Genomic DNA, 21,326 nt, shown 5'->3' with positions numbered 1-21,326 from the left:
TGAGGTCATTGGTGATATTAAAGATGGGATACGCATTATTGGAAGCCTTTCATATCTCACCACCAGCCGTCTTGATATTGCTTACTTTGTTGGTGTGTGTGCGCGATATCAAGCCAATCCCAAAGCTAGCCATCTGGCTCAAGTCATGCGAATCATAAGGTACATCTCAGGAACTGCCAATTCTGGCCTCTTATATACTTATGATACTTCCTCTACGCTTGTGGGATACTGTGATGGTGACTGGGCAGGTAGCACGGACGATAGAAAAAGTACCTCTGGTAGATGTTTCTACATTGGAAACAATCTCATCTCCTGGTTCAGCAAGAAGCAGAACTATGTTTCCTTGTCCACAGCTGAAGCCGAATACATCGCCGCTGGGAGTAGTTACACTCAGCTCCTCTGGATGAAGCAGATGCTTGCTGAGTATGATGTTGGTCAAGATGTCATGACATTGGTCTGCGACATTAGCGCCATCAACATCTCAAAGAATCCCGTTCAACACAGTAAGATCAGACATCACTTCATTCGAGGTCTTGTGGAAGAAAGGAAGATCAAACTCGAATACATTCATACCGAAAAACAGCTTGCAAATATTTTCACCAAGGCTTTGGATGCCATCCAATTTGAAAATCTCAGATCCTCTATTGGTTTATGTGTTATTGATCAATAGCAATTACTGTTTATCAGAGGGATTTTTGGTCTTATGACATGTGCGAATCCCTCACTGATTCTTGTTCGCGTGTCTGTTATGAATTTCATTTCATGGGCCCATGTATCTGGTTGGCCCATTCGACTGATTTGCCGGGCTAAAATGCCAATTGTTGTCTCTCTGGGCCTAAGAACGATCAAGGCCCACCTTAAGTCACGACATCGTTTTACTCCCTACCATGCTTTCATTCATGCAGACGGTTACACTCTCGAGAAAGAAAGGGAAGTTACCACTTGTTTGAACTTTGAAATTTCTCATTTTTCTTCGCTGATCTTGAGCTTTATTTCGCGTATTTGCTTGCTTACCCTCGTTGACAGTTACCTGTGTGGCAGTTTCCTTAAATTTTTTTTCAAAATGGTGGGCACAAGAAGCGGGATCAGTACCACTACTCCCTCTGGAAAAGTGAAACCCCCAATGAAGAAGAAAAATGTCACAACAAAGATACCTGGCGCTGAAAGCAACATGCACGGTGTTAGGGTTCGAGGTCTGAGACTCAGCATACGCGCCGATGGTCAGGCCGGAGGTGCGATCGCTGGGTCATCGGCTCCTCCTGAGAATCCATCTCTCTCTGCCGCCAGAAGCGCAATCCTCAAGAAAGCTGCTTTTTCCATCACTGACATCACAGGAGAAGTAAGTTCCAGCAGTTCGTCTGAGGAAGAAAGAAGAGACTACGACGCTCCAGAAGAAGAAACCATCTCCGGTGTATCCCCTGTCGAAAGCCCTCACAAGGTTGTGCTAGGTAATCCTGTTGTCTCTGTCTCTCCTATTGTCAATCCTAGGGATAGGGATTCGCTGCCCCATTCTCAAGAGCCTTCTCCTGAAGATTCCATTGGAGGCATGTTGGGCTTGAGTAAAGATGTTGCGAAAGATGTGCCTACATCTTCTCAGGGGCAAGAAAGAACGTCTGACCCTGTCCAGGATGCTAGAGAGGTTATCCTTGCTTCTCTGAAAAAGAAGGTTCAAAAAGATGACGACGTGTGTCTAGCCACTCTTCTCTCAGAGAAGAGAAAGAAGAAAAGAAAGCTGGTGGAAGAAGCTGCTCCCACTACCATCCCGGCTAAAAAGAAGATGAAGAAACCGGTGAAGATGGGCTTGAACAAGAAGAAGCTGAAGGGAAAATCTATTGAAGAGACGATTGCAGATGTCCTGAAGGATTTGGAAGAGGAAGAAGATGTTGCCCGTCCTGAAGGCGTGTCTCTCATCTCCAGGAAATCTGTCGGAGGCCAAAAGCTTCCCAAGGATGTCCCCGCCGCTCCTCTGGATAATGTCTCATTCCATGAGGAAGATCGTGTTAGAAAATGGAGGTATGTCTATCACAGATCTATTTTTCCGGAAAAAGAATTGTCTAAGGAGGCCCTGAAGATTGATGTGATCATGGAACTTTTGTCCGACGCTCAACTTGGGAAAACTGTCTCTGGGATCGGGCCTTATTATCCTAGACTAGGAAAGAGTGCATTGTGAATCTGTCCTCTGAGATTGACCAGCCTCATCACCCTGAGTTTGGGAAAGTCTATGTTCGTGGCCATTGCTTTGATATATCGTCCACTGCCATCAACGAGTTTCTGGGTAGAGGAAAAATTGTCACTGCTGATCGGCTTCCTTCCTTGGATGAGGTTGTCAAAGAGCTCACTAACGATGAGAAGAAGACTTGGCCCACCAAGGGTTCTCTGCCTTCCTCAGATCTCTCGGCAAAGTACTCTGTTCTGTACAGAATTGGGATTGCAAATTGGGCCCCTTCCTCTCACGGCTCAAGCATCAACTCCGACCTGGGATGTCTCATTTATCAGATTGGTACTCGGGCGTCCTTCGACTTTGGGGAGTTTATTTTCTGCCACCTGGCTAAGCATGCTAAGTCCTATGCAGTGAAGCTTCCTATTGGCTTCCCTTCTCTCCTGTCAGGCATGTTGGTAGCTCAGAAGAAAGATTTGCTCAGGGCTGACGATGTTGCAGGTTAACCTCCCAGTGAACTCTCTTTCAGTCCTAAGTTGTTTGAAGGGAAACATGCCAGGGATCTTGTCATGCCTTCTGTCGCAACATCTGTCTCGCTTGGTGGTACCATCAAAGTGGCTCCCCTGTCAGAAAGTGCCAAGAGCGATATTCTCAAGGGTTTGATGGAAGAAGTTGCTGCACTTAAGGAAGTCATTGCTATCTCCTCTCGAAGACAGACTGCGTGTGAGCGTCTTATCTCTGTCATGACTCTCCCATCTACCACGGATGGTGCTTCCACTTCTCAACCAAGTCCCTCTGCGTGTCCCGATGATCAAGAGACAGATGACGGGTTCAGTAGTGATTCTCAGGGTTCTCATGCCAACAATGTCTCTAATCCCTTTGGTTTATGTCTGTTTGTTCTGGTCTGTAACATCTAAACATCTTTTTAGACATCGTTTTGGTTTCTCGCTACTTTTTCTTGTGCTTCAAACTGATGTTTTTTCTTCTGGATGGTTTGTAAGACAGCTTTCTCGATAAATGATATGCTGTTTTCCTAGTTCTCATTCCCTTTACAGGCTGTTGTTCCTCCCTCTGTGTTGGTCGATCCTTGCCTTTGGTATCTTTTTGAGGCAATCAGGGGGAGAGGTGTCATGAGGTCATTTATTTTGACTCTCGTTCTGGTCATGACGCTTGTATGAGAACTGGTCCTGGAAGTGCTTGCCTAAAAAATAGCCAAAGGGGGAGATTGTTGATACGTTGTTTTGTTGGCTTTATTTTTTAGTGCAAGTGGTATGGAAAGATGTCGGGTGTTATGTTTCCACTTCTGGTTTGACATCTTTCCTCGTGTGTGCAGACAGTATTTCAGGCAAGTTTCCAGTTTTGACAGATTGCTTCGCTGGTGACTTATTGCTGAGTTATTGCCTCGCTGCTGTCTTCATTGCAAGATATCTGCCTCGCTGGAGCCTTCATTGCAAGATATTCTTCGCTGCTGTCTTCATTACTCGAATATTCACCTTGATGGAGTCTTTACTTTGTGATATTCGCTTGAGGCCGGGTAAGGAAACCCGAGATATATTCCAGGATTGTCCAGCTGCTATAAAAGCCATGCGCTCTCCCTTAGCAGCTTTGACACTTTTGATCAAACACTCAGAGCTCTTAGACGTGCAAGACCGGCGGATTGGGAGGCTGTGTGTTTTGGTTATAAGTGGTCTCAAACACTATTCCACAAAGATTGAGTGTATGTGAGAGTTGGGTTTTGTGTTCTCGTGATTGAAGGTTCACGTACTGCTGAAGACTAGAGGTCATCCGAGCCAAGAGGTTGCTCGAAGGGTGGAATTGAGACGGAGCTCAAATTCAGGGGGAGTCCCTGTCTAGGTGATCACTGGTAGTAATAGTATCTAGGTTTTATTGATTTGTTGATTGTAATCAGATATAAACCTTGTGTGTACTATTGACTACAAGATAGTGAAAATCCTTTCCACTGGCAGCGTGCCCCCAGATGTAGGTGTGTTTCACCGAACTGGGTAACCATATCGTGTGTACTTTGTTCTTTGCACTGTTTTGTTGTTTATCCATATCTGTGTTCAAGCAAGTTGTCGGACACATTGTCAACACATTGTGTGCGACATCTTGTCTTTGCGACTAATCAGAATTTCACAGATCATTCCTCGACTTCAAAACTACCATTAAGGAGCCAAAGGTCGAGATCTTGGGTTGCTTGGTGGAAAATAAAGTTACAGAGTATATTCTGGAAATTGTCGGCAGTATATTGTTTTTATCGTGGTAATTGTATTTTTAAGTAGTAAATAATCAATTTTTTATGTTTACAAATTTTTGTAAAAAAAGAAATAAAATCAACTCCAATTAATTGAAAACCAACAAAGTGAAAGCCAAACATCATCCATTCATGTCACGGGTTTTAAAGCACTCTCAACCGTAAAATTAGAAAGTAGCTAATCATAGTTATTAAAGTATAAAAACAATCGAAATCATAATCAAAGAAATAGAGGATGAGAAAGAAGGAAAAACAATGATTGGATTCATGAGTCTTCATTTTGACGTTAGAAGTAGCTCCTCACCAAAGCTTGTGTCTTTAAACGCTCCCTCAATCTATAAAACTCTTTAAAATTATAATGGAAGTCTTCTAGGTCGAAATCATGGGGTCCTCTTTTAATACAAATAAAACGGGCATAAAAATAATACTATAGGCTTAAAATGTAGGAAATCACCGTGATGTTTTTTTCAAAACTGCCACGGTGATTTTGTGATTTTTTTTATTTTTTTTTATTTTTTTTTTTATTTTTTTTTTACATTTGAGTGATTTTTCGCTCAATCACCACAGTGAATTTTGGAAGATTAATGTAATGAATTTTAACTATGGGCGACCACTCACAATTTGGACGTAACTTCTTGCTCTCATGTCCAATTTTTGTAAATATATAGATCTTGAGAAGCTTGCGGACAAGCACTGTTTGACGGTGTGAAAAAATCCTCCAAACTCTTTATTTTATAATCGATAAATTATGTGTAAGAATACCGTTTTGCTTACTTTGATCTAATGTACGGAACCACTTTTTAGAGCACAAACATAAATTGCTAATCATACTCCCTAACAATATTTTTAGTTCCTTACAGAAGATCTTCTTTTACGGACCCTTTTTTGGGGTCTAAAAATTCTCTTTACACAAATATTATTTTATCATAATACGATAAAAACTACAAAAAATTGGCTGCTTAAGCCACATAATGTGTAGCAATTTAAAATTGACCAACGGTTTGTTAATAATCCGTAAATAGCCTAGATGCTTACGTGACAACTCATTTAAGAAGAATTTTTTTACTGATTTGCCATTGTTTGACCGATTTAGTAACTTCTTTTTTAGGCAGTTTTTTTGTTTGAAATTTGAAAAAAAAATTCGGCAAGTTTTAATTAAACAATATTCAATTTTTGCGAGAATTTTGAAAATTCTGATTCAAAATTTTAATTTTGAATTCGTGCAGGTAGTTATTATGAGCGCATATTTGTAGGTTATTAGTTTCTAATTTTGTTACAAATTATTTATTGAAAATCTATTAATAATAATTCTATTTATTGAAAATATTAGTAGTTGATATTTGTTAAACGCTTTATTCAGATACGTTTGGCCGCCAATAGTTGTTCAAATTTTTATTTTCCAGGTTTCAACGTTTGACAAATTTTTTATTCCCAGAAATTAAACCGTCCCAAAGCATGGATGAATGGTCGTCCTTTTCTCTAATTGATTCAGGTATTTTTTTTTTTTTTTTCATTTTATGCAGTTTTGATAATTGTTTCCTTATGCAATTTTACCTTTTTTTCAGTGAATTTATTTCAGCAACAATGTCATGAATCGTCGAAAGCTTTATTGTCTCATTCTAGTCATGAAGAACCCCCGGCAGAAATTGTTTGTATGATGAACCGGATTTGAGGAATTTTCCTATGAATTTTAAAATTAATGTTAATAACGTATTTAGACGCAAAGATGTACTTCAAATGGCTATTGGCATGACTGCAGTTCGCAACAATTTTGAATTAAAGGTGTTGAGATCCAGTACAACGCGTTATAGTATTGGTTGTTCGGATATGCAGTGTTCCTGGAAGTTAAATGCGTCGGTTTGCAAAAATTATGGATTATGGGTCATAAGGTCATATGTTAAAGACCATACTTGTTATGATAAATCTATTGTGCACAAGAATAAACATGCATCGTCTGTTCTTATTAGCAAATGTGGCAAAGATGATATTCACGGGTCATTGGTAAATCAAATTACACCTTCCGGTGTGGCTGAAATTATGAGGACCCGATTTAATGTGGAGGTAACATATTTTCGGGCATGGAAGGGTCGTAAAGAAGCTTTGAGGGATCTTCGTGGTGATTTTGAAGAGTCATATAGTCATTTACCACTAGTTGGTGAAATAATCAAAGAGAAAAATCCAGGTTTTTATCTACAGCTTATTTACTATAATTGTAGTCTGTAAATATTATATATATTTACAATATGGATTCAGTTTTCTTTTGTTATTTACTGAACTTGTAAATTAATGACTTATTTACAACTATAACGCGTTATGTTTGTAGGGTCTTATACTGTGACCGAGATCGAACCTGATGGGACATTTAGGTATTTCTTCTTGGCATTTGGTGCTTCTGTACAAGGATTTCAATATTGCCGCCCGGTAATATCTGTTGATGGTACTTTCTTGAAAGGAAAATCTCATGGTACATTACTTCTGGCCACTGCTCAACATGGTGATAATCATTTGTTTCCATTAGCCTTTAGTATTGTGGATTCTGAAAATGACAAATCTTGGTCTTGGTTTATGATGCATCTTCGAATTGTGTATGGTGTTCGAAAAGACTTGGTTTTTGTTTCGGATAGGCACAAGTCAATTAACAAGGCGGTTGGCAATGTTTTTCCGGAAACGAAATTTGCTATATGCATGCAACATCTTTGGGGTAATGTGAAAGCCAAATTTGGTAAAATATACATTCAGCCACTTTTTTTATAGATGTGCTAAAGCGTATTCAGTAAGAGAGTTTGAATATTGGCTTAATATACTCTTCAACAACAAAGTAAAAATCAAAAAGTATCTTCTCAAAGCTAATCCAGAGCTGTGGGCTAGGAGCAAGTTTCCGGGGAAGAGGTTTGATGTAATGACCACAAACATTTATGAGTGTTTGAATGCTGTTTTGCGAGAAGCTAGAGGCTGGCCGGTTGCATGTCTTGTTTTGAGTTATAGAAGTCTAATTCAAAATTGGATCAACAAGAAGAGGGAGCTAATTCCAAAGATGCATTCAGGACTTACAGGAACTGGGTTCAAGATGCTATTTGATTCGCATGAGGCTGCTCGATCAATGAATATGAGTTATAAACAATTCCAGTTTTTGTTAATTGCATTATTATTTACAACCTATTAACAGCATCATTTGACAATATTTATTTACAACCCATCTATATTGAATCATGTTTTCTCAGCGGCATAGTTTTTGGATTTCTTTAGGGAATGGCATAGTGCGTTAAAGCTAACCGCGCCCCATGGATTTTGAATAATTCTGTGTCAATGGCCATTTTTAAGTGGTCATCGGGAATTTTAGCTTGTCGTTCCCTAGGCAGAATCATCGTCTCTAGTATGGCCACGTTAATAAGTGCAAGTCGTTCCTCGTCCGTACCTCCAAATTTGCTGCTGAGAATGCCAAGTAAGAATTGTGCACGTTGAGTTCCGGTCACCTTGAAGTACTCATCCTTCAAAGGATTATCGGAGCGTAGCTTGTCGTGTATACGTGGCACTCGATCGCAATTCAACCCTGTAAATAACATTCCTTAAACCGTAAATAACTCATCAATTTACAAATACTACGTGCTATACTCAGCAACTACGTATGTTGAACATTTACCTGATATTAACTCAAAGTCATATATATTGAAAACCAATATGTTTCCACATATATTGAAATGGAGTTCATCTACATTCCCGGACTCTACTTGACTGAGCACTAGTAAATGCGCCAGTTTTTTGGGATATACATGGCCTTGTAGGTGTTGAAGATGAGCAAATGGCCCACGGCTGAACAGCTCCTGTTGGTATTCTATTTCTAGGAGTCACATGAGGTTGCTAATGACGTTGAATGATTAATGAACTATGATTCGTTGTTTTAAATCCTAGTTCTTCCTTTCTACAATCATGTCCCCTACACACAAACAGCATAATCAAATCATCAAAAAAATTCAACATGCTCTCATTTCATATCTTAGAGCTAAAATTTATTTACACAACACTACTATTTATAAACTTATTTACATCCCCATCATTTTCACTTTTTAACACTAATTTAGTGTATATACCAACTTTACATAATTTATTTACATATTAACAGATAATCATATGTATTTCCATCAACCCCAAATTCCTAACCATTTTCATTCAGCCCAATACCATTTCGCTGTATTTCTCAAATTATATTAACTTCTACTACATTAACCACGTGTTCAAAGAACATATTTACATATTCACAGTTTAACCTAAAACACTTGTACTTACAATCAAGCGGTCAGTACCTTAAAATACATTTTTTTACGATTTAAATCAAATATCTTGAATTCTTCAAGTTTATTAACCATTATCGAGAATGAAAATAAAATCTCGGCATAAAAAACATACCTTTGTTGCATTTTTCTTTTCTGACTGGATTTATTCACCTTTTCTTGGCTCACTTCAGGGTGGATTTTTTTCTTTGAGGGGGATTTCCTCGCCATTGTTCTTTACCACAGCTATGTCGTGTGTTAAAAAAAAATAAAAACAGGAAAACACATATTATCAGTGTTTGCGTCTGGGTAAATTATGTCGATTTCCTAGACATGCAAAGAAACTAACCTTTGTTCGTTCTACTTCGTCGTCGCTGTTTTTGAAGCCTTTCTTGTCTGGGTTTCGATTTCGTTTGTAAATAAAGGGGTTGAATTTTATTTCCGGATCAAATTTGAGCAGTTGCTTGTTCGCGATTTTTTGGGCTTTTTTTTTTAAACTAAATTTGAGGGGTTGCGTGTTAATGTGAATGTAGCTGACGGTTATAATTACTGTCACGACCCGCAAGCGATAGCTCGCCCACGAACCGCGACTGATCAACTCAAATCTGTACATAACTCATAATATAAACACATAAATTAAACATAATAAAATAGTTTGCGAAAATTCGGGGAAATTTTTCGCTTTTATAACTTAGAGTCTTATAGCGACTCCTATACAAATATGTTCCGGAACGTTTTAACAGAAGACACTAACCCCCGATTAAGAAACCCCATAGCCCATAGGTCAAGGCAATACGCGCTCGGTCTCGGTCTTCAATCTCGTTTCCCGCTTACCAGCTTTTCCCTTATCTACATTACCAAGGGTCATAAAACTATGAGTCGATTGACTCAGTAAGTGGGAGTCTATCTATAAAGTAAAACGACTAATGCCATGTGACGTGCAAGCAAATACACAAGAATGCAGAATGATTGCTAGATATAACTAGAACATAACATTAGAGCATGATTGACGCGTGATATCACACTCTATCTATTCACCTGTCGTTCTGCAAGATCGTACATCCTCTTCTGCTACGATCTCCACAACGACAATAAGGCAGCCTCAGACCTCGAGCAGCAGTCTTACGGCGGCTTGGGTGTTTTAAGATTGTCTGGGATCCACTAGTGGTACCATCTTCATCTGACGTCGGCGCATGTGTGCCCCCTTGGCACGACAATGAGTTCACTCGAGGCGACTGCTCATTGCTGAATGGGTTCACTCTTGGCGACTGCCCATTACCATCGGGTTCGCTCGTGACGACTGCCCGTTACCGTTGGGTTCTCCCCAGTTTTGAGTACTCAGCGCCATACAGACCACCTAGGTCTGCCACAAACACAAGTCGTTGACTTGTGGGTACCACCGACACGAGTTTAATTAAAGTTTGGGTACTCTGCGGCTAGCAGCGTACACGTTAAACTTATATACGGAAGAGCGTGACGGGATAAACCCCGAAAGAAATTATTGTTTCCCTTTGAAGCTCGTTTAGTGTTTTAAGTTGAAAGCTCGAAATGTGACTTTCGAACTCTCTACTCTCGATTGAATTTGAGAGTCTATCGCTCTTCCGTCCTCTCGATTCTAACCTACTTCCTAGAGTTAGAAGAGAAGTCTAACCACACACAAAGCAAACAAGGCTGGTTCAAGTTAGCGTTTGAACCTAACGGGCGAACCCGAGCTAAGTTTTCAAGCAAGAGTGGCCGAAGCCTTAACTTTCGAGTTTATTCATTTTTAGGCTTTTACCTACTCTTGTTTACTAGCAAGCAAATGCACAAACAAACAGGGTTATACCCTTGGTAAGTAGTTGACTTATGTCTCCACACTTACCTGGAAAAGATCGTCTGAAAACTTGTTGACTTCCGGAGTTTCCTTGCTTTTCACGCTTCCCGTGACTCTATACATCCTGAAGCGTTAACACGTCCTGAAGCGTCGAGAAACTAAAACCTGAAGTTGAAATCTCATTAGTCAATGATTCGGGAGAAGCTGACGAGCTTAAGGTTCGTTATCGGGATTCACTGCGAGTCGGTTCAGGGGTTCGAGAATTTAATTCACTTATTTCTCGGCTTTTCGGAATTTAAACTTATTCAAGACTCGTGCGAGTTCGTACCAGAGAACGAGTACGAAATAAAATCCAAATCATTATTTAATGAGTCTTAAATAAATTAAATGAATAATCCGAAAAATCATACAAACCGAGAATTCTGAATTAATTAACCAGAATTTAAATTCTCGAACATCTCTTAATAAGATAATTAAGAATTCTTGAATACAATCTCAAATCCAAAATTAAAACTCGAGTCTAACGCTATAAAGCGATAAACGACTCACGAGTGAGATCGAGCTTTAGAATCTTTTTCTGAATTCACTACTCTTCGGCTTCGACGCGCTCAGTTTCCGCCGGTTCTCGCTCGCTTTGACTTGATCTGCGACTGAGCTGTGAAATTCAGAAATGAACATCGAGTCAATTCCTAAAGTCCAACTCCCGACTCAAACCTAGAATCCGAAAACGAACAACTAGCACGAATCTCAACTTGTCACAAAAAATTCCCGACTCATCAACAAATACAAAACAAGCTCAATATAAATCATTCCCGAGGCTTAGAGTTTAGCAACATAACTAGTGAACTAACACACATAACCGAGACCAAACTCACGGCCACAAACAACCCTCGGCCAAGACAACACTCGGCCACGATAACAAACAAATCTCAAGTATCCAAGATTCACAAACAACTCATCATGGCCTCAAATCATCATCAATCCAGATTCCAGAATTTACAAATATCATCACAGCCTCGTAACAACAACAACAATCAGAAAACCTCAAATAAACACACACACGGCCAGGTTAGAAATCTCAAAGAAAATTCGTCCAAAAATCAAGAAAAAATCCAACCAGCCATATTGATCAAAACCCAAGCCTTAAACAATCTCAGAAACGTCTCAGAAGCATCAACTAAAACGCAGGAACTCAAAAGCCCCAATTACCAACGTCCAAAACCATAAGCTATGAAATTTTCGGCCAATTTCATATCAAAACCAAGAAATCCTAAATCAATTCATAAACCCAAGCTACAACCATCACTAAACAAGTTCAATGAACAATTAGAACCAATCAATTTCTCAGAAATCATTCACGAACTCAAAATCCCCAAAAAATGAAACCAAGAACCCTAGATCTCACAAATCCATTCGGGTTTGATTTCTTACCAAGATTTCCGTGAGTTTGGACTCATCGGCGAGCTCTTTCTCTTTCCCGGCGTCTCTTTCTCGGGCGGTGGCCACGGCGAGCTCGCGGCGGCGTTGCTCCCTCGACTGGTGCGCACGGTGGACGAGGGTGGTTCGGCTGGTGATGGCGCACGAAGAAGAAAGGAAGGAGAAGAGAGAGACGAGATGGTGCTAGTGATGGTGATCGGCAAGAGTGCAGATCCAAGCTAACCCAATTTTTTTTTCTTTTCCTTGTGTCTGCAGATGAGCGCGCGCGAAGAAGAGAAGGAGAGAAGAAGAAAGAAAGAAGAAGAAAGAGAAAGAGAGAGAGTGAAATGATGAGGTGGCCGAGAGTGAGAGATGAAGAGTAGATTAAGAGAATACGTGGCTCTCTCACGTCACGCCACCCGTGAACAAGTGGTCCACTAATATTTTAACACGAATCTCTTAAAACGACCCATTTTTCTCTTTTTCTTTCAATCTCGTCCTTCAAAACGTTGCACATAAGTCCTTTCAAAATAAAATCTCACAATCCTGTCCTTAATTAATTAAAAATAATCTTGGAAAATAACCGAGAAAATAATCATTATTTCCCGTTATCATGAATATATTTAAGGGATCTCGGAATTTATTTTTACTCTCGAGATTTTTAAATCTCCGAGTCTATTCTGAATAGTTTTATTCGGAAACAATATCGAGTTCACTCGAATATTCTCATTCCGAAATTTCATCGACCTTAAATATTATCATTTTCCAAGATATTTAGAATTTAAGGACGTCTCATATGCAACAAGAATTTGAATTAAAACTCGTCCATTTTATTCAAATTCACAAGTCGAGCGTTTACAAAAGTTTATACATTACAATCCCTACCCCCTTAGAAGAGTTTCGTCCTCGAAACTTAGAACAAGGCAGGGTATTTCTTTTGCATTTCGCTCTCAAGTTCCCAAGTAGCTTCTTCCGCGGAGTGACTCTTTCAAAGTACCTTGACCAGAGGTATAGTCTTAGTCCTTAAGACTTTCTCCTTACGATCTAGGATTGCGACAGCTGGCTCTTCATATCTGATTTCAGCACAGATCTCAACCTCTTGCTCTTGCAGAATATGCGAAGGGTCAGACACGTACTTTCGTAGCATGAACACGTGGAATACATCATGGAGGTTGGACATAGATGGCGATAACGTCAAACGATAAGCTGTCTTGCCTACACGCTCAAGGATCTCAAAAGGTCCAACATATCTTGGACTGAGCTTCCCTTTCTTCCCAAACCTCATAACTCCTCGCATGGGTGAGATCTTCAGAAAAACTTTCTCTCCTGCTTCGAACTCTAGAGGCCTCATACGCCTGTCAGCGTAGCTTTTCTGACGACTCTAGGACATTTTCATTCGAGCTTGGATCTTCTTAACCGCTTTTATGGTTTGTTCAAGCATATCAAATCCAATAAACTTGCTCTCACCAGCTTCATCCCAAGGAACTGGAGAGCAACACTTCCGCCCGTACAAAGCTTCATACAGCGCCATACCAATTGTCGCCTGATAGTTGTTGTACGAGAACTCAACTAGCGGAAGGTAATGACTTCATGAGCCTTGGAAGTCTAAAACACAAGCTCGGAGCATGTCTTCCAACACTTGGATCGTTCGTTCGCTTTGACCATCGGTTTGTGGGTGAAAAGCAGTACTAAACTTCAGGCGAGTCCCCAGGTTCTCTTGTAATCCCTTCCAGAAACTTGATGTGAAGTGAGCATCACGGTCAGAAACAATCGAGCTAGGAACCCCATGAAGATGTACAATCTCTTTTATGTAGAGTTCAGCGAGTTTATCCACGGTGTGAGTGGTTTTGATGGGCAGGAAATGAGCTGATATGGTCAATCTGTCGACAATGACCCAGACTGAGTCGTGACCAGCTGTGGTTTTTGGAAAACCTGACACGAAATCCATCGTTATCTGCTCCCACTTCCATTATGGAATGTCAAGTGGTTGCAGCATTCCAGCTGGCTTCTAATGCTCTGCCTTAACTTGTTGACAAGTTAGGCACTTTTGAATGAACTCAGCTACGTCTTCCTTCATTCATGGCCACCAATACACATTTCTCAACTCTTGATACATCTTTGTCACACCTGGATGTACCGAATATGGTGTCCCGAGAGCTTCTTTCATCAACTGCTTCCTGACTTCCTCGTTGGACGGCACACAAACTCTTTCGTTGCACCGTAGAACCTCATTCTTATCCAACTTGAAGTCACCATCTTTACCGTTTTGTGGTCTGTATAGATGTCTCAATGGACTCCGTATAGGTAGTGTCGCCATAACTTTCTCATGTTGCATCAAAACTGTGCCCAAACCTTGCTTAGACATGTCACAGTAAATGGCGAATCCATCAATTCCTTGTGGAATGGTGAGTACTGACGCGGTTGTCAGCCGATTCTTCAGCTCTTGGAAGCTCTTTTCACATGTCTCGGTCCAAAGGAACTTCTGTCCTTTACGGGTTAATTGAGTCAGAGGCATGGCAAACTTCAAGAATCCTTCTACAAACTTCCTATAGTAGCCAGCAAGACCCAAGAAACTTCTTATTTCAGTGACCGTCTTTGGCTGACTCCACTGTCTCGCGGCTTCCGCTTTAGCAGGATCTACCATGATACCAGCGCTACTGACAACATGGCCATCAAACGTCGGAGGCTTCTACTTACAAAACCTCTCGTATACCGGCTCGCTCACCGGAGGAACGACGTCAGGAGTCCGGAAGTTCAACTCTTCCTGAAGATCCACGCGTGCCTGTGGTGGATTTTCACCTCGTTCACCTTGAACTGGGGGCTTAGTGTTTGGTGGAGGTGGTGTATTCAATTTTGTCAAGACATCCGCAATCGTGCGGCTATGCTGCTCTATCCGTTGAGCAAAGCTTGATAATGACACCCCGCATGTACGTCTCATCGAGCGTGCGTCTAATCTCTTAGAGATCCGCAGCTGAAACATTCTCGGCATTAGACGTATCTCGTCAAGACCCCACTTCCTTCTTATTTTCACATATAAGAGGATAGGCATGGTTGAGTATCACAATCAACCATAATGAGAATGCATAACCAACATGGACTAGCCTTTCAAGGCCTAGTCAAACGAGAGACTTTAACACAAAACGCTAGTTCTCTCGTTACACACACGAAGCAACCACTCTCGTGGTTGACAAGCAAATGTCTACGCAGCTGGGTCGTCCGAAGGCTCAGTGGGATCCTCCTCGGAATCTCCCTCGTCACAGTCAACCTTCTCGTCATCATGCGGAACAACCACCGGAAAAACAATCATCGGGGGTAAGGTACTCATATACCACATCGCGTCACGACGAGGAACTCAGTCTGCATTCGCAAGACAGCGAACGAGAGACAATCAGATTCCAACGTCAGATATTGGAGCTCTACACTAAGCTCCCAATACTTATTACCTCGCTGGAGTCTATCCTCGAGCACATCGGACACCGGTCCACAATCTCCTGGACAATCGATTTCCATATCGGACAACCGATTCCAACCCAAGCTAGTAGAATCCGTAAGCTTACTCCTCCCACTCGTCCCTCTCCCCTGGCCCCGAACGTGTATTGTATCACCTTCTAGAACATCTCATAATCTCGGCTGATAATACCGTCAGCGGTGAAACGAGTCCATCGACTTAACGTTGGCCAATAAGGAAGGGTCATCGCGATACATACGAATCTCATCGGGGAGGAGAGATCTAACTCCTAACAACTCATTCTGCATCATGTCGAACCTATCTCTAGACAGGTCGACTCTGAGCACAACACTATCACATGGCATACTTGCGACCTATACCGAGAACACGTATCCCAAGTCTACAGAAACGGCTAAACCTGGGGCTCTGATACCACAAAATCTGTCACGACCCGCAAGCGATAGCTCGCTCACGAACCGCGACTGATCAACTCAAATCTGTACATAACTCATAATATAAACACATAAATTAAACATAATAAAATAGTTTGCGAAAATTCGGGGAAATTTTTCGCTTTTATAACTTAGAGTCTTATAGCGACTCCTATACAAATATGTTCCGGAACGTTTTAACAGAAGACACTAACCCCCGATTAAGAAACCCCATAGCCCATAGGTCAAGGCAATACGCGCTCGGTCTCGGTCTTCAATCTCGTTTCCCGCTTACCAGCTTTTCCCTTATCTACATTACCAAGGGTCATAAAACTATGAGTCGATTGACTCAGTAAGTGGGAGTCTATCTATAAAGTAAAACGACTAATGCCATGTGACATGCAAGCAAATACACAAGAATGCAGAATGATTGCTAGATATAACTAGAACATAACATTAGAGCATGATTGACGCGTGATATCACACTCTATCTATTCACTTGTCGTTCTGCAAGATCGTACATCCTCTTCTGCTACGATCTCCACAACGACAATAAGCCAGCCTCAGACCTCGAGCAGCAGTCTTACGACGGCTTAGGTGTTTTAAGATTGTCTAGGATCCACTAGTGGTACCATCTTCATCTGACGTCGGCGCATGTGTGCCCCCTTGGCACGACAATGAGTTCACTCGAGGCGACTGCTCATTGCTGAATGGGTTCACTCTTGGCGACTGCCCATTACCATCGGGTTCGCTCGTGGCGACTGCCCGTTACCGTTGGGTTCTCCCCAGTTTTGAGTACTCAGCGCCATACAGACCACCTAGGTCTGCCACAAACACAAGTCGTTGACTTGTGGGTACCACCGACACGAGTTTAATTAAAGTTTGGGTACTCTGCGGCTAGCAGCGTACACGTTAAACTTATATACGGAAGAGCGTGACGGGATAAACCCCGAAAGAAATTATTGTTTCCCTTTGAAGCTCGTTTAGTGTTTTAAGTTGAAAGCTCGAAATTTGACTTTCGAACTCTCTACTCTCGATTGAATTTGAGAGTCTATCGCTCTTCCGTCCTCTCGATTCTAACCTACTTCCTAGAGTTAGAAGAGAAGTCTAACCACACACAAAGCAAACAAGGCTGGTTCAAGTTAGTGTTTGAACCTAACGGGCGAACCCGAGCTAAGTTTTCAAGCAAGAGTGGCCGAAGCCTTAACTTTCGAGTTTATTCATTTTTAGGCTTTTACCTACTCTTGTGTACTAGCAAGCAAATGCACAAGCAAACAGGGTTATACCCTTGGTAAGTAGTTGACTTATGTCTCCACACTTACCTGGAAAAGATCGTCTGAAAACTTGTTGACTTCCGGAGTTTCCTTGCTTTTCACGCTTCCCGTGACTCTATACATCCTGAAGCGTTAACACGTCCTGAAGCGTCGAGAAACTAAAACCTGAAGTTGAAATCTCATTAGTCAATGATTCGGGAGAAGCTGACGAGCTTAAGGTTCGTTATCGGGATTCACTGCGAGTCGGTTCAGGGGTTCGAGAATTTAATTCACTTATTTCTCGGCTTTTCGGAATTTAAACTTATTCAAGACTCGTGCGAGTTCGTACCAGAGAACGAGTACGAAATAAAATCCAAATCATTATTTAATGAGTCTTAAATAAATTAAATGAATAATCCGAAAAATCATACAAACCGAGAATTCTGAATTAATTAACCAGAATTTAAATTCTCGAACATCTCTTAATAAGATAATTAAGAATTCTTGAATACAATCTCAAATCCAAAATTAAAACTCGAGTCTAACGCTATAAAGCGATAAACGACTCACGAGTGAGATCGAGCTTTAGAATCTTTTTCTGAATTCACTACTCTTCGGCTTCGACGCGCTCAGTTTCCGCCGGTTCTCGCTCGCTTTGACTTGATCTGCGACTGAGCTGTGAAATTCAGAAATGAACATCGAGTCAATTCCTAAAGTCCAACTCCCGACTCAAACCTAGAATCCGAAAACGAACAACTAGCACGAATCTCAACTTGTCACAAAAAATTCCCGACTCATCAACAAATACAAAACAAGCTCAATATAAATCATTCCCGAGGCTTAGAGTTTAGCAACATAACTAGTGAACTAAAACACATAACCGAGACCAAACTCACGGCCACAAACAGCCCTCGGCCAAGACAACACTCGGCCACGATAACAAACAAATCTCAAGTATCCAAGATTCACAAACAACTCATCATGGCGTCAAATCATCATCAATCCAGATTCCAGAATTTACAAATATCATCACAGCCTCGTAACAACAACAACAATCAGAAAACCTCAAATAAACACACACACGGCCAGGTTAGAAATCTCAAAGAAAATTCGTCCAAAAATCAAGAAAAAATCCAACCAGCCATATTGATCAAAACCCAAGCCTTAAACAATCTCAGAAACGTCTCAGAAGCATCAACTAAAACGCAGGAACTCAAAAGCCCCAATTACCAACGTCCAAAACCATAAGCTATGAAATTTTCGGCCAATTTCATATCAAAACCAAGAAATCCTAAATCAATTCATAAACCCAAGCTACAACCATCACTAAACAAGTTCAATGAACAATTAGAACCAATCAATTTCTCAGAAATCATTCACGAACTCAAAACCCCCAAAAACTGAAACCAAGAACCCTAGATCTCACAAATCCATTCGGGTTTGATTTCTTACCAAGATTTCCGTGAGTTTGGACTCATCGGCGAGCTCTTTCTCTTTCCCGGCGTCTCTTTCTCGGGCGGTGGCCACGGCGAGCTCGCGGCGGCGTTGCTCCCTCGACTGGTGCGCACGGTGGACGAGGGTGGTTCGGCTGGTGATGGCGCACGAAGAAGAAAGGAAGGAGAAGAGAGAGACGAGATGGTGCTAGTGATGGTGATCGGCAAGAGTGCAGATCCAAGCTAACCCAATTTTTTTTTCTTTTCCTTGTGTCTGCAGATGAGCGCGCGCGAAGAAGAGAAGGAGAGAAGAAGAAAGAAAGAAGAAGAAAGAGAAAGAGAGAGAGTGAAATGATGAGGTGGCCGAGAGTGAGAGATGAAGAGTGGATTAAGAGAATACGTGGCTCTCTCACGTCACGCCACCCGTGAACAAGTGGTCCACTAATATTTTAACACGAATCTCTTAAAACGACCCATTTTTCTCTTTTTCTTTCAATCTCGTCCTTCAAAACGTTGCACATAAGTCCTTTCAAAATAAAATCTCACAATCCTGTCCTTAATTAATTAAAAATAATCTTGGAAAATAACCGAGAAAATAATCATTATTTCCCGTTATCATGAATATATTTAAGGGATCTCGGAATTTATTTTTACTCTCGAGATTTTTAAATCTCCGAGTCTATTCTGAATAGTTTTATTCGGAAACAATATCGAGTTCACTCGAATATTCTCATTCCGAAATTTCATCGACCTTAAATATTATCATTTTCCAAGATATTTAGAATTTAAGGACGTCTCATGTGCAACAAGAATTTGAATTAAAACTCGTCCATTTTATTCGAATTCACAAGTCGAGCGTTTACAAAAGTTTATACATTACAATTACTCATCGATTTTCGCGTGCATTAATATCCAAATATTAGAGCTGATCACGTATTAATGTCCCGATACATAGTGGGCGGGAAAATATAAGGGTAGTCTCGTCCTATTTTGGCTGTAAATAAATCCTCCTGGCTATTTACCACTTATTAACAAAATGTGGGCTAAAAATAAATTGACTATTTTCAGGAGGCTATTTAGCTTAATTACCCTAAAAACTATATATTTATCAAGCTTTATGAACACCTGCTCTAACGGTATATACAAGCATAACTCTTTTTATTATAAATTTACCTGGAAAATATGTATCAAGAGTATCAAGAAGTTCACTTTCTTTTTTTCCTTCTGAACAGATTGAGAAGTTCAAGAATATTGGTGCCACTGATTGGTCTCTGGTCCAATTTGCTCTTGATGATCGTGAACGAAGAAAATTTGCATAGTAACAATGCGACATTATTTGACATACCTGGACAGAACTCCACTGGTGAGTCTGAAGTTTTGGCTTCTAATTTCTCGTTTAAATAACTATCAAACAAATGATTGCTAACGTTAGACATAGAAACCAGCCATAGCAAAAGGGCTACGAATAGGCCTGGTTTTGTACTTCTTAACATGATACGTAACTTAGCTATCATCAAATCCTAATTCTACACAAGCACATATTTCACAATTCGACGGAAGTTCAAGGAAAAAAGAAACACGAGTTGAAATTAAGAGAGATATACTCACATTGCGAGCTTTCTTAAAAAGCAGTCTAGTCTCTTTGAGGTACGAATATTAATATCTTGAAATTAGAATCCAACCCTGCAAAGCAAAAAGAAGGCTAAAATCAGTATGTAGTTGAATTGAATCACACACAAGATTATATAATGTCATTCCACTTTTAGTCTTACAAAACTAGAAATTAAAAACTAACTCAGACGAAAGAGTGTCGCTCCCATCCGAATGTTTTTTTTTTCAATCAAATCAACAGAATTTCTCTCTCGCAAGAAACTAACAAAGTTCCCAAAAAAAGAAATCGGAGATCCACCATCTGTTTCGGCGATATATTGACGGCGATTTGGTGAAATCGGAGACGGAATGAGGTTTGGGTTTTGATTCGGTGCCACGCGGTACATGGTTACGGCTTTTGGTACGTGATGTGAAATGTGATTGTGTTTCATTGGTTTTGTTTGCGAGGGTGTAAAAGTATTTTCGTGTATCTATAAGTACAGGATTGTTTACTTTAATAATTTAAAGGTTCAGCGGGGTCAACAACAACAAAACATGGACATGGTGTTCCCTCAATAATAAAAAAAAAAAAAAAAAAAAATGGTGTGATTGGTTATCAAAATATTTGAATATTTCGAAGACGAAAAAAGAGTAGCTCTTTATGAGAAAAATAAGAAAGAAATTGCATCAACTATCACTATTTGATAATTTTTTTTTTCAATTTTTTACCAAAACCTTAATTTGTTCAAAAATATTAATAAACTACTTGTACAAATATAATTTTACCCTGAGCATTATGTCAATAATTGACATCTCTATATCAACAGTTGACATCTATTATTGACATATGTGAGTTTTGTGTTCTCTGTTTGTCGACATAGATGTCAATAATCGATATCTATTATTGATATTTATGTCAACAATTGACATCAATTTTTTAGAGTATAATTGTATTTGTACGAGTGGTTTAGTAATATTTTTGACCAAATTAAGTTTTTAATAAGAAATTGAAAAAACTTATCAAACGGTGGTAGTTGAGGCAATTTCTAAAAAAGAAAAGAAAAAAAGAGTAGCTATTAGAGTTAAATTTCATTTTAGCTTTGCGAAAGTTAGCTGTTTCTCTTAATTATCTCAGTGGAAGAGCTTCTACGCCTGAGCTCAAGGGCGATGTAGCCTTTGGTAGTGAACATTGGTAAAATAAAATCTCGTCTCAATCTTTACTTTTCTGCTAAAACTATTAGATCTGTGTATTTGGCCGATTT

The 21,326-nt window shown here is 40.2% G+C and overlaps 1 protein-coding gene and 3 long non-coding RNA genes across 4 annotated transcripts; all 4 read right to left on the bottom strand.

Annotated features, from left to right (window-relative positions):
- Positions 1-9,227: 9,227 nt before the first annotated feature.
- Positions 9,228-11,167, bottom strand: LOC149398153 (uncharacterized). Its single transcript, XR_016297113.1, has 3 exons — positions 11,043-11,167; positions 10,542-10,658; positions 9,228-9,529 (listed from the first exon to the last, which is right to left on the bottom strand). It is a non-coding gene; the product is annotated as an uncharacterized LOC149398153 (long non-coding RNA).
- Positions 11,168-12,897: 1,730 nt separating this feature from the next.
- Positions 12,898-13,260, bottom strand: LOC149398152 (uncharacterized). Its single transcript, XM_089614481.1, has one exon. It carries the CDS (start codon positions 13,258-13,260, stop codon positions 12,898-12,900), a length of 363 nt encoding a protein of 120 aa, XP_089470607.1.
- Positions 13,261-15,843: 2,583 nt separating this feature from the next.
- On the bottom strand, positions 15,844-17,736 carry LOC149398151 (uncharacterized). The gene is made up of 3 exons (XR_016297264.1): positions 17,612-17,736; positions 17,111-17,227; positions 15,844-16,098 (listed from the first exon to the last, which is right to left on the bottom strand). It is a non-coding gene; the product is annotated as an uncharacterized LOC149398151 (long non-coding RNA).
- Positions 17,737-19,951: 2,215 nt separating this feature from the next.
- LOC149398150 (uncharacterized) lies at positions 19,952-20,367 on the bottom strand. The gene is made up of 3 exons (XR_016297114.1): positions 20,247-20,367; positions 20,083-20,157; positions 19,952-20,000 (listed from the first exon to the last, which is right to left on the bottom strand). It is a non-coding gene; the product is annotated as an uncharacterized LOC149398150 (long non-coding RNA).
- Positions 20,368-21,326: the final 959 nt, after the last annotated feature.

Source organism: Urtica dioica, chromosome 5, assembly GCF_054948205.1.
Source record: "Urtica dioica subsp. dioica isolate 48M chromosome 5, U.dioica_male_clone48M_v1_H2, whole genome shotgun sequence".
NCBI lineage: Eukaryota > Viridiplantae > Streptophyta > Magnoliopsida > Rosales > Urticaceae > Urtica > Urtica dioica.
Note: the sequence above shows the minus strand (reverse complement) of the source record. Positions and strands in the feature narration are given on the sequence as shown.